We start from the raw sequence: 15,007 nt of genomic DNA on the forward strand, positions 1-15,007 counted from the left end.
TTGCACACTTGTGATCAGTTGATCGGCAGAACTCATGTGTCAATGTTTATATATGAATAAAAGCGTAAATTAAATCTGTTCACGTCCCTTCAAAAGACTTGGACAAAACCGCTCCATTCATAGGGATTAGTTTCACTGTGTTTTTACAAACTATTTGAAGCTTGAAGATTTTGGTTGTGTGGACTTTCAATGGATGGGAAAAAATATCAGAAAATATTAAAAATAACAGAGCTCTTATGGGTCTGCTGTGCTAATATGTATACTGCAGTATACGGTATGACACATTCTGGTAATACACGTGGTATATCAACACACAACCCGCATCTAGTTTGTGATTTTTCTTGTGGGGAGAAAGATTGAGAAAAGCAGAACAGGGGGACAGCAAAACAAAAAGGCATTTGAAAACGAAGAGGTTCTTCGAGTCCACCACCCTAAACACACTAATAACCAAAAACACACACGCATATAAACACACACACACCCCAGTACAGCCATCCACGACCAAAACCCTCTCCTGGAAAAACTGAAACACTTCCTTCTCTCCTCCATCGTCCCACATACTGACACAGCGCTGACGTACATTATACAAGTGGAATAAAAGTAAATATGGTTAAGCAGAAGACAGGGAAAAGAAAATCACAACTAAGACCAACATGAGATGGCATTACAAACCCATTTTACGTCCATATATTGTATGAAATGTGCCAGTGTTTGCCTCACACTCCTCGTGCGCGGTGTTCTAGAGCAGATGTGAGTGGACGCGGAGCCAAGAGTACATTGTGTGTTGGAGCAAGCGCTGGAAAACCCGGAGTGCAGTTGGACCGGAGTGATTATTGAGCAGTGATGGACAATTGCTGTCGCTCCACTCACAAGCTTGACGCTTCGACTCCTTCTGGAAATATGTTCATTGCTACAGAACAAGTATAAGTGGACACATTTTGGATGAACTGTAAGTTTGTGTAATCACGGTTATGAACCGCAGCCTCGTTCCTATGGACACCTGATTTCCAGTACAACAGCACACGAATGTGTGAAAACATCATGTTACATTTTACTATGCGTTACCTATTCACAACTAAACATATGATGTGTATTTGGAAACACACACTAAAGTAAAGGAGTGTGGTTATTTGGCATGCTCTCCGGGGGGTTGTCTTCGAGCCCAGAGTACTCTCAGTATCCCGGTGTATTAAGGATATTATATTGAAAGATAATTGAGCCTTTCCTGCTTTCCAGCGAACAACATCCCATGTGTCTCTTCTAGAGCTTCAGAAGAGACTTCAGCAATATCTCGGACTGTCCTCAGATTCCCCAAGTCTATGATCAAAAGTCAGATATACGAATGTGAACATTTCTCATCAAATTCCTTGGAAAAAAAAGTCCTTGAACTATGCTCTCCACATTCATTTCATAGCTCTCAAATGTATCCACCAAATGATTCTGCCAGAAGTATGACTGTTTTCAAACAGGCTTCCTGCTATTGGTCAGGCAAACCGATAGCTCCGCCTCAAAGACACACTGCTGAGCTGATGTTGGGATGATCCAACACACAGATCAATGTTGTGCTAGAGCTAAAAAGTCCAGCTGTGTACATTTTATGAAAGAACCAACCTACCAATGGCTATTTATCGTTGTCTCTTCGTTTTAAGCTGGGATATGAAAAGTATTCTAACACACACACATCTCTTTTAAATAAAGGAATTGAATAAATGAAAGAGCAATCCGTGAGGAATAGTGTTTTCCAGGAGCTTGAAGGAATACACTTCCATAATGTACTTAAAGTGCTCTATTTTCGACCCACTTATTTTGCACTTAATATACTAAAAGCTTATCTTAAGTACTGCTTAATATAAACTTAAGATCATCTTAGTGTACTAAATTGTGCTTTTTTGGGACACATTGAAGATGAACTTAAATATGCTTTTAACATACTATTTCAGCTTTAATTTAATACATTTTTAAATACACTTATAAATTATTTAAAATATACGAATATATCAACTTTGCTATTTTTATACAGACTTAAGATGAACTTAAACATGATTTTAAAATATTATTCAGCTATAATCCCCCCTACTTAGAGCAATAGAACCCATCTTTAAAAAATTTTTAAATACACCTTTAAACAATTTAAAATATCAATGGTATTTAGTATACTTTCTTAATTACACTTAAGTACTAAAGTATTTTCACCAGGTGAAAATAAAGTGAACTTGAGTGCACTAAAAAAACACTTAATTACAAGAAAGTAATTTGTATTTATTTTTTTGTGTGCTAAAAACAACTGTAAAAATAATATATTATAAATACACTAATTAAAAGTATATTTTTACTTAAATAGTACTTAAGTGTAATTAATAAAATATACTAAAAACCTTATTTTTAAAATTCATTTTTAGTGCATAAAAATAAAATATACTTTTGAAAAAATAGACAGAAGAGTTTTTTTAGTGTATTTCTTACAAGTAAATTTTAACACATTTAAAATAGTTTATTTTAAGTGTACTTTGATAGCTATGTAAAAGTACACTAACAATGAACTATTTTTAATGTGTTAAAAATGTACTTGTAAAAAATACACTAAAAAAACTCTTCTGTCTATTTATTCAAAAGTATATTTTATTTTTATGCACTAAAAATACATTTAAAATATCAATGGTATTTAGTATACTTTATTAATTACACTTAAGTACTACTTAAGTAAAAATATACTTTTGATTAGTGTATTTATAATATATTATTTTTACAGTTGATTTTAGCACAAAAAATATGAACGTACTACAATTGTACTTTCTTTTACTTAAATATATTTTTAGTGCACTAAAGTATACTTTTTTTTCACCTGTGCTCATTTATAAAGCGTATCTGAACTAAAACTCATGCCATCTTTCATCATTAATAAAAGGGCTTAGTGCCGTGTCAGGGTCCAAGCTGACATACTTGATGTTCGGAAATGTAAGCAATTCTCGCCGTTCTCAAGTAAAGGGTTTGGATGTTGACTGCTGCTATTTTATATGTTAATGACATTAATTAGGCAATCTGAAACTGCTCAATTTTTATAAATCATTTGCAAATGACAGATTTCACATCCGGAAGAGAGGCGTACAAATGTTTTTTGTGCGTACGTTCATTCTCCGAATCACACGAACGCACATTTGAGAAATGATCGTAAGATGTAGATGTAAATGTAGGATGGTTTCTATGCAACATTTTATAAATAAGGCCCATGTCTCCATTTATTTGTGTGTGTGTGTTTAAAAGCTGCACTCTCAGCCGTTTGTTTCAAAGAAACATTTCATAATGCCAATTTATGGAAAGTACCCAACAGCCACATGCCCACCTCGCTCTCTCTTCTACAAACACTCCTTCAACTATAATCTGGCATGGAAAAACTGACTACAGCCCGAGCACAGTTACAGAGCCAGAGCAGAAAACACACATCAGAACCTGGAGATGAACCTCACAGTGCACATTCACACACACACACATCTCTTCAGGACCAAGTGCACATTAGGGCCCGGCATTTTACTCATTCCTACGTGTTTTCCTGATGGATTCCATGGGGCTCATCCCTAAAGTCCATCTTCAGTCGTGTCTGTCTCTCTCAGTCCCTGCTCTTCCCGTCCTGACCGTTTCCATGTCAAACAGTGTTTAGCGGACACAGACCTCACACATCTAGCTACTGTAAACACACTTCAGCTCTACTGACTCCAGCAGGAGACTGCACAGTAACACTGTAACATCTGCACACGAGCACGGCCTGTTCTTCCTCTCTTACCTCCTTCGCTGGTGCTGATGGGAAGCCATGCCGTCCAGTTAGAGACCCCCTGACTGCTCTGGCAGGCCATCCTGAACTCATACTGGCTGAACGCTTGCAGATCTGAGATCAGACGGCTGGTGTCTGGCGCGCTGACCTTCTGGTTGTAGATCAGCTGACCAGAGTCTTCGCCAGAAGCTTTGCCCTGAAAGGTATTGGATTTCAACAATTAGACGATTTGTTAGTGGTTTCTTATCATTTCCTAGTGCCATCTCACTGTTAGCCCGGACAAGTTGAATCTACTTAAAAAATGTGAGCAAACTGGTTGTCCTAAAATAATTTAGTAATCTTAATTTAAGAAATTCAAGTTAATTTAACTTAAAATGTATTGTTATATCAACTACTTTGCAGTTATTACACATAGTATATTTAAGTTTAAGTAAGTTAGATTTTTGTCAATTGATTTATTTTTAATTTGTTAAACTAGAAAATTAAGAAAAAAAGCAAATAAACGTACAATGAATCCGCTATATCTAATCAACAGGCAACAGATTACAAGCAATATTATTAATTAAATTGAACAAATTAGAATTGAGTAATTTTACTTAAATTGAACTTAAATATACTATAAGTAATAACTGCAAAGTAATTGATATTAAAATACATTTTAAGTTAAATTAACTTGAATTTCTTAAGTTAAGATTACTTAATTATTTTAGGGCAACCAGTTTGCTCACATTTTTTAAGTAGATTCAACTTGTCCGGGCTAACAGTGCCACTTGAAAAAATGTTATTAAACATAAAAACTTTGCCCAACACCAAAATGCAATAAATGTTTGTTTGTAAAAAACAAATATATATTTTTTTAATGATCAAACACTTTCGTTTTTCGCAAAATCCGTTTGATTCCCACAACAAATCTATCTCTCACGTGGTTAGTGTGCTGAATGGACATCCTGCAACAATGGAAAATTATTGTTATTGTTTTATTTTTTAAATGAGGCAAGAAGAAGTGACTTTTAGTAACTTTTTCCACATTGGTGTGTGGACACACACAGGGAACAGCCACATATTACTTGAGGGAAATGTGTGACATTCACTTTCTGTTTCGGGCAAAGAAGAAGCGACCCCTATCACTTCTCCTTTCCCCGGGTTCCTGTGCTAGTGTCAGTGTAAATAAATAAAGAGTTTCACCATTACATATATTTGATTAAATATGTTTGTTCTGTGTAAACATGTCATGTTCCTTGTTGGTACACGTGTAAACCTAATCATTTTCCAGTGCATGTGTAACATACATTCATTAGTTTTGATTTTATGTTGCTGTATCTTTATAACAATATATATATATATATATATATATATATATATATATATATATATATATATATATATATATATATATATATATATATATAAAGGTAACAATCAAGCATGAAAACATATTCTAGTACACCCCAAAAACTAAATCAAGACTTCATGAATAAGAGCCCTTTAGCATTACACATCATCATGCAGCCATCTTCCTGAGCGGGTCTTGGCTCACTCCTAGTAATCACACACACACACACACACACACACACACACACACACACACACACACACACACACACTGCTGGCACAGCAGGACACATGAAAACACCTCAGTCAGCAGGAGAAACACGCTGCCGATGCAAAGCCTCAGAACATCAAACTTCCTCGTAACCATCCACCTACCTGGAGTTACACTGCCCCAAACCCGTCTCGCCGCAGGAGTCACAGAGGAGAGAGCGAGCGGGGCTTTATAAACGAACAACAGCTTTGTTGGCATGACTAAAAATGATTACAGGAATTCCATGCTAACCAGACACACATCATAAAACAACAAATACAATGTGTGAATCTCACGGGCACTGTCAAGAAATTACATTTTAAAAATAAATAAATGTTTATATATGTTGCATAGAAATGTTATTATATGTTGCATAATATTTTGCACAAAGAAAATTATATTACGGTTATTTGCACATCATTCGGGAGACATAAGCAAATCTTGGTTCCCAATTCTCATTAATGTAAAATGAAAAGCAAATGATGTATAATTGTCAGAGTAGCTTGTTCATTATTGTATTGCAGGGCACCATTATTGCAGTGCGATAATTTAGATCAAATGAAAATATTTTCACAGTTAAAAAAATCTTAATTATTAAAATTGTCGATAATTATACAGTATAATTAATATTATTACTATCGATATACTGATTAAATATGTCATGCACGCATGCACGCACAAGCGCGCACACACACACAAGCGCGCGCACACACACACACACACACACACAAACACACACACACTCATCAATATATAAATCTAAAAATGCATGTATATACAACATGTGTCTCCTTGTTTCTATTTTTAATAGAAAGGCAGTGTTAAAAATCTCACATGAAAACAAGTTTCAAACGTGTGGCTACCAAAGAGAGAACATAAGCTTGACCAAATGAGAGGTCCTGATTTATAATGTGTATCGTAGCGTATCCTGCTCTGGTGAATGAAAGAGCCGTGACTGGATCAGTGCTGCGGCACGAGAGAGGAGATGTGTCATGACACTCACAGCTCAATGCAGAGGTTGTTCTTCCTGATTATCTTCATTTTGCAGTGAGGAGTCACACGTGAGTCACGACTCAGTGATTCAGAGCGAGTCAATAACCAGAATGAAGAGAGCGCTGCTGGTTACTGACTCACACGGCTGGTGAATTCCCCTACGGTGGTCAGATTAACCATCGTTCACAATGACCCGCCATATTTCTGTATTTGAGCGGAGTGATATCTCTATATGCTTATGTTTCTTAAATGTGTTAATTTTATTGGAAAGGTTCACAGATGGACAAAAATTGTTTCCTCTATTGATTGAGCTTTATGAATTACATAAATTTTACTGTGGCCAAATGTATTATCATGCACCTTCTTGTTTGTCTTTGATTTTTTTTAAATATTATATGGCAAAAGTATGTTTAGTTAATAGGGCTGTAATGATACCCTCATGTCACAAATCCATACTCAACTCACGATATGATATTATTGCGATACTCCAAGACATATGATACTGTAAAAGGTTAACAAAACTGCGCTGTTGGTTAAAATGCAAAATTTGATATTACATTGTGTGTGTAAATGAAGTGTTGCACTTGGTGCTGGAAACCCAAAGCACAGCACAACAGAGACACCAGAAGAACAATATTCATGATCCTGAAGCTGAAAACACTTTAGATGAATATGCTTACACTCTTTCACTGACTAGATGTATTTAAAATAATGTAGGCCACTTATTACATTATATATAGTAGATTAATGTAGTACTGACACTAAAACTCTGTAAACTTGAATTGTTTTCTCACACAGTATTTTTTATTTTGGGTGAACTATCCATAATACATGTTGTCACTATCCACAACACATATTGTTGCATTTTTGTATTGCGATATATTGCGACACTCCTATTAGTTCAGCAATGACTTACTTCACACTGGCATATGGACGTTCATACACAAATAATTAAATCTGTATTGCGTCAGTTGAGCTATGTTAAACTTTTCTGGCTTTTCCATTGTTCCTCATTTCTTTTTTATTATCCTTGAGTTTCCTCAGGTCAGTGTGTTTCGTCTCAGTTCGGTTCTGTAGATTTGGGGAACCAGAGGAGGGGCGAAGGCTCAGACACAAGAGCCGGCTTTTATTAGAACCAGGCACTTCGGGGTGGTGCTCGGGCCAAGGGGAGTGTATGACACACACACACACACACACACACACACACACACACACACACACACACACACGTCCTACCAGGGCCCCAGAACACAGGGGGAACTGGGCCTCAAAAGTGAGCCTCTTTTAAAGTGTGAAATGTGATCCTCCAGTCCACAGCGTGATTAAGCAGTGTGTGTGTGTGTGTGTGTGTGTGTGTGTGTGTGTGTACAAGGTTTCTGACTCACATTTGTGGAACAAAACAGATGCATCACAGGCTTGTCAAAGTCAAACGACACAACAGTTTGAAACAAACAAACACACACTCACTCATCTATTGAAAGAAAGTTTTTGAAGGTACCTGAACAATGCAGAGGCTGATGGGATAGATTCCTCCAAAGCCCATGTGCCAAGACAGACGGACACTGGAATTACTGATATCTTCGGCTTTAATGTCATGGGGCTGGGAAGGAAGGACTAGACAGAAAGGTCAAAGATAGAATTGCTCAGATAAATTTGCATTTGCACATTTTCTCTACATTCAGACTGCATGCAAAATATGACGTTTTGCTCATATGTGACTCAGATCAAGCACAAGCAACCTGAACTTCTCGATTCTGATCCGGTCAGACACAGGTCTGATGTTTTGCAACGCAGCCTCCGTCTAAACACAGTCATATCGGGATTCTTGTGACTTTCACATCACGTCATTCATCACAATTCTGCATAATTTTACATAACGCTGGTTGTTTGTTCACAGTGAGTTGTTTGTATACAAGACAACCTTGAGGAGTCGTATCATTAATAATGTCCCTCTCTTCCGACTCGTCCTCAACATCAGCATGAACTATTACTGGAATCAAATGTGTCTCATGCGGTGAGAGAGGCATTGTCCACATTGTCTTGGCTGACCACTCCTGAATGGCAGGTAAAAACAGGGCCTAAGCACACAGAAGCACCCTCGCTTCAGGACGTCCCACTCACCCGTCACAGCGCCCGTGCCGGACGATGCCACACCTTTACGGTTGTGCGCCTCACAGGAGAACGAGCTGCTTTTATTCAGACCTGTTGAAGAGTCAAACAACATGGTGGAGAACGATGAGTCTAAAAAACTGTTGGGTTACACTTCATTTTCTGTTGATTATAAGTAATGTTGTACCTACATGTCAACTAACTATCTTTCTGTAGAGTATTAGTTGAGTATTAGTAGACTGTTAGTAGAGTATTAGTTGAGTATTAGTAGACTGTTAGTAGAGTATTAGTTGAGTATTAGTAGACTGTTAGTAGAGTATTAGTTGAGTATTAGTAGACTGTTAGGTTTGGGTTAGTAGAATAAGTTGACATGCAGTTGCAAAGTTACTTATAGTCAGTATAATGTCTGTTGGGAGCGTCAAAATAAACCTTTAGCAGATATTATGCAGTCAACCAATACTCTACTACTACTCTATAAATACTCTACGAATACTCTGCTATTACTCTATAAATACTCTGCTAATACTCTACTAATACTCTACTATTACTCTATAAATACTCTGCTAATACTCTACTATTACTCTATAAATACTCTGCTAATACTCTACTATTACTCTGCTATTACTCTATAAATACTCTGCTAATACTCTACGAATACTCTACTATTACTCTATAAATACTCTGCTAATACTCTACGAATACTCTACTATTACTCTATAAATACTCTGCTAATACTCTACTATTACTCTGCTATTACTCTATAAATACTCTGCTAATACTCTACGAATACTCTACTATTACTCTATAAATACTCTGCTAATACTCTACTATTACTCTGCTATTACTCTATAAATACTCTGCTAATACTCTACTAATACTCTATAAATACTCTGCTAATACTCTACTATTACTCTATAAATACTCTACTATTACTCTATAAATACTCTACTAATACTCTACTATTACTCTACGAATACTCTACTATTACTCTATAAATACTCTGCTAATACTCTACTATTACTCTGCTATTACTCTATAAATACTCTGCTAATACTCTACGAATACTCTACTATTACTCTATAAATACTCTGCTAATACTCTACTATTACTCTGCTATTACTCTATAAATACTCTGCTAATACTCTACTATTACTCTATAAATACTCTGCTAATACTCTACTAATACTCTATAAATACTCTGCTAATACTCTACTATTACTCTATAAATACTCTACTATTACTCTATAAATACTCTACTAATACTCTACTATTACTCTATAAATACTCTACTATTACTCTATAAATACTCTGCTAATACTCTACTATTACTCTACTATAACTCTATAAATACTCTACTATTACTCTATAAATACTCTGCTAATACTCTACTATTACTCTGCTATTACTCTATAAATACTCTACGATTACTCTATAAATACTCTACTATTACTCTGCTATTACTCTATAAATACTCTACTATTACTCTGCTATTACTCTATAAATACTCTACTATTACTCTATAAATACTCTGCTAATACTCTACTAATACTCTATAAATACTCTACTAATACTCTATAAATACTCTACTAATACTCTACTATAGCTCTACTAATACTCTATAAATACTCTACTATTGCTCTACTAATACTCTACTATTACTCTATAAATACTCTACTATTGCTCTACTAATACTCTACTTATACTCTATAAATACTCTACTATTGCTCTACTATTACTCTACTAATACTCTATAAATACTCTACTAATACTCTACTATTGCTCTACTAATACTCTATACATACTCTACTATTGCTCTACTAATACTCTATAAATACTCAACTATTGCTCTACTAATACTCTATAAATACTCTACTATTGCTCTGCTAATACTCTACTAATAATCTACTATTGCTCTACTAATAATCTATTATTGCTCTACTAATACTCTACTAATACTAAGGAGAGTTAGTTGACAAGTAGTTGCAACATTACTTATATTATTATTTCAGACCCATGGGTCCATATAAACATACAACATAAATTAACAAACAACAAACACAATTTAAAAGACATACAAGCTTTCTTTCCAATGCTTCCAATGTTTATAGTCAGTAGATTATCTAAAAAAGTGTTACCCAAAGTTGTGTTGGGTTGTGGTTGTGGTTGAGTTTCAGAGTGTGTTTGTAGGTTAAAAATGCATTCATTTGGGAAATTAAAAAGAGCTGATTTGAAAAGAGCTACTTCTGCTTTAAGGAAAACACTGAGGAGAGCGCACGCGCACACACACACACACACACACACACACACACACACACACACACACACACACACACACACACACACACACACACACACACTGCACATGCTGACATTCACAGAAACATCTCAAATGAAAGCTCTCTTTCTCACACACAGCATTCTTCGCACTTTCAGGGAAAATAACGCTTATGTGTGTCATTCAGGAACACTATGTGTCCATTGATGAAAGGCCACAGAGGTTCAATATCAAGGGTCACCGGTTCAAATTCTGATGGACAAGATCAGTGTGTGTATGTGTGCGTGTGTGTGTGTGTGTGAGAGAGAGAGAGAGAGATCAGCACAAGACACATCTAGTTCTACCTCATTCTGTTTCCTTCCCCAAAACACAATCTGTTTTCATCAGCACAGATTGAAGGAAAACAAGACTTACTTTAAAAGTCAAACGCATTAGTCACTCAACTAATAACCATGTTTTTGCCATATCACACAAACCTGGAAGAATGTCATTGCATTATAATACACTTTCCCACAATACTTTCCACTAAAAGACAAAATTATCACATTTAGGAAGCATGCAGCTAATTTTGCAGCTATACTTTACTGCCAAAGTATTGTGGGCTATGTGTGTTTATTACGGTGTTCTGTAAGACTATCAGCAGATTTTTGTTCTTGTTTTATTATCTGTTAGGCAGAAATCCTAATAGCCTGAAAATGTACACACCTTCTCAAAATGTAATAGCCTACTTACTATTGCTTTATCAAACCCTGACCGTAAGTATATGGTAATAATAATGCTGCTCGCCGTAGCAAACAGCACTGAATGCTTTACGAAGTGTTTAATGTTCTCTCTGTGAGGATTGTGCTGTTGCACTGACAGAAGGAATGTTATGGACGGAAAGAACCGCCATTTTAGTTTATGAAATTCTTGAATGAGCGTGAGTCAGTGTGTGTGTGTGTGTGTGTGTGTTTGTGTGTGTGTGTGTGCAAGCAGAAGTAAGTGTTTCATTCCAAAGATGTGAATGCACAACTTATGGTCAGTTATCCATGATGAGTCAAAGCCTCCCTCCCTCCCTCCCTCCCTCCCTCTCTCTCTCTCTCTCTCTCTCTCTCTCTCTCTCTCTCTCTCTCTCTCTCTCTCTCTCTCTCTCTCTCTCTCTCTCTCTCTCTCTCTCTCTCTCTCTCTCTCTCTCTCCCTTCCTCTCTCTCTCTCTCTCTCTCTCTTCAGCTCAGTACAGCTGTAACAACAACACAGGCTGTATGTGGCGCTCTGCTGTGGCAGGTTTTCAAAGGCCTCCTCCTCTTCTTCCTCCTCCTTCTCCTCTTTTTTTCCCCTGCACTCTTTCTTCCTGTCCGGCCTTCCTCTCATCTCCTGCTGCTCTTTCACCAGTAACCAAAGGCCAGCGTCTCAAAGGATGATTCCCATTTGGAAAACAGCCAGACTACAGCCTGCTACAAAGTATGTGTGTGTGTGTGTGTGTGTGTGTGTGTGTGTGTGTGTGTGTGTGTGTGTGTGTGTGTGTGTGTGCCTGCGCGAGACTGGTCTTTAAGAAACAATGTCTTAAAGAAAAAATAGATGGCTAACTTGTAATATTAGTCTAAACAGTTTATTCCTCAGGCCTCAGGTATCTAGATTTGGCTTGGGTATCTCCGTCAAGTCTAGGGGAATTGTTTCTGTTTCACCATCAGCACACACTACAGGATGGGTTACGCACCAAAGTTTAATACTTAGAGCCAGATTTACTAAACAGGGCAGATTAGCGTGAGAGCGCAATTCCAAAAAAGTGCTGATGGGAGAGGAAAGTTCTGCGTGTGATCTACTGACGACACACGAATCAAACACAGACACAGCCGGATCATTTCCGTAATGACCAACACGATCCACCAGTTAGCATCTGGATTAAGACAAGCTTGTTTGGGGCTGTAAATAATGGCGCAAACACCAGTACATTGACGAGCGCAAACCGTAGTAATGGTTCATGAAACACTCTCCTCCTATAAATTGTGTCTGAAAGGGAAACTCCTACAAATACATATGCAATAAGGTCAGCTGCATTTTCCCTGCTTGTCTTTAGTAAATCCTGACAGTAGTTTTTTAACTCAATTTTTTAGTTTTTAACACAAAATGTTCCCATATATTTTTGTTACGTAAGGGTAGTGTTTATAACATTGGCAAACACCACTAATAATAGCAGCAGATAATTATAATGTATGGTGTTACCGTATCTTTTACAGTTTTACAGAGTTACTTTTGGCTAAAATCCATAGGCGGATTACACAAGTTCTGCCAATGCCAAAATCTCATTATAACATAAAGCGCAAAGTCTATTTAAGACAGCACTGGCTAGTGTTGGGGAAACGCATTACAAGTCATTTGAGTTAAGTAATCAGATAACTTTTTTAATCAGATAAACTAATTATTTTTAATTGTACATAACAAAATATCTGTTACTTTTTCAAATAAGCAATTCAAGTCACTTTGTTTTCCCATTTATTGACTGTCCTGTCCCCATGTTGAGAGAAGTGCAGAGGCGTTTTGTGCACTGTGTGAACATGATGTTTATGTAGTTCTAGATTAATGTGAGCATTTACTCATCTCACTGCACACAAAAACTCTCTGTGAAATCAGTGAAATGCAAACTCAGAATATGACGCAAACCTGCAATAATTAAATGTTAAATTACACAAATACATGTTATCCTACTTTTATTAACCAATGTCTCTGCAGCTGTCCTTTGATGATCCAATTCAACCTTTTAAATAAGCAATAATGACTTTAGATAAACATTACATGTGCTTTTTTTGTTGTGTTTTTTACTGAAGTATAATTGTTGAACTTTTCCTGTGTAATATTCTTCTACAATCCAGAATGGCAGCACAGCTAAAGGTTTGTTTGAGCTGCGCCCTCTACTGCACAGGAGTGAATCTGCGTTTCATTCAGCCTGAGGCTTGTGTTGTTTTTTTGCCATTAAAAACATACAATCAAGCCCAGCCCAGATGAGAAAAAGTAACGCAATTGTAACGCAATGCAAGCCTGGATACCAGCTGAACTTAGCCCCGCCCACAAAATGTTAAGGTCGGGAAGTTCAAAAAATAGTTCGGACCAATCAAATTGTCATGGCGGGCTTTATACGATGATGGACAGATGAGCAACGGTAACGTAATCATTCACGTCATCAAAGGGGTTGAGTTCAAGGCTGCCGCTGGAGAATTGAGTTGTGTAGATTCCGCTATCGCGTCTGTTATAGACGATATTGACAGCGTATTCATTTTAAAAGAGGAACAGAGAGCCGCGATCAAGGTATTTGCCGATGGGAAATATGTTTTTGCCGTCCTTCCTACGGGATTTGGCAAAAGTTTAATCTATCAGCTGGCCCCGATGGTCACTTAGAAGATGGGGCCCAATGAAAACCCTCCGTGTATCCTTAAATTCTTTTTACAACGCCGCCAAAGATCATTCACACTCATCTTCTTCTACTTCTTCCAGCGTGCGTGCTGTTGAGTTCTGTTTTTTTTATTTATTATTATCAACATGTAATACCAGAACCGGAACAAACACCAGAGGAGACGGTTGAGTTCTGTTGACAACTATGCGCCGCTCAACATACGTCACTTACTCCGTTGCTCTGATTGGTTCTAGGTCTATCCAATTGAGTGCAGAGGCCTTTTATTTCCTGTTTCGGTTGAAACACGCCCCATAATCACAGCCCAGTATCAGCAGTATCAGACTCACATTGGCCCTCATTTATCAATCTTGCGTCGAAACGGGCGTATATGTTGGCGTAAGATTATGCTTACACTCCTCCCACCGCCTGATTTATGAAGCTGTGCGTACCTTTGAAATTCAGGTGTACGCAATACCTGCCTCTTGATAAATGCCGCGGCTGAAAACGATCGTCATTAGATTAACACGCCCCTATATATTCACGTCTCCGCCTCCCCCACGCCCTCATTTTACGCCATGGACACGCGGAAGACGGCAAAGAGGAGAAACTTCTCCGGTGGAAATCCAGTTTAAATCGCTGGTTGGTAGAGCAAATTACCTATCAGAATGCATTATTTTACAGCACCTGTTTTGAAACTATTAGCGTTGAATTTCTCATGACGTCACATATAATGGGGTGTACAATAGTGATGATGATGTGAATAATTGCATGACAATTTGTAATATTCTTCTTATTAGTATTATGATTTTGATTATTAATGACGCTTATTGTTATTTAGAAGAAGAATGTCGTTGTTATTATTATTATTTGTATTATTATTATTATTTAAAAGAAGAAGAATGTCATTTTAATTAG

General features: G+C 37.0%; 1 protein-coding gene across 2 annotated transcripts in view; it reads right to left on the reverse strand.

Moving 5' to 3' along the window:
- The window catches only part of axl (AXL receptor tyrosine kinase), a 47,719-nt gene that overhangs the window by 25,206 nt on the left and 7,506 nt on the right, over window positions 1-15,007 (reverse strand). For both annotated transcript variants that reach the window (XR_013797139.1, XM_079609388.1), the window contains exons 5-7: window positions 8,463-8,543; window positions 7,840-7,955; window positions 3,779-3,962 (exon numbers count right to left, since the gene is read on the reverse strand). Coding sequence is in view for 1 of the 2 variants with exons in the window: in XM_079609388.1 (XP_079465514.1) it covers window positions 3,779-3,962; window positions 7,840-7,955; window positions 8,463-8,543 (381 nt within the window). In the remaining variant the exon portion in view is untranslated. The remainder of the gene's footprint in view (window positions 1-3,778; window positions 3,963-7,839; window positions 7,956-8,462; window positions 8,544-15,007) is intronic.

Source organism: Phoxinus phoxinus (assembly GCF_949152265.1).
Source record: "Phoxinus phoxinus genome assembly, chromosome: 4".
NCBI lineage: Eukaryota > Metazoa > Chordata > Actinopteri > Cypriniformes > Leuciscidae > Phoxinus > Phoxinus phoxinus.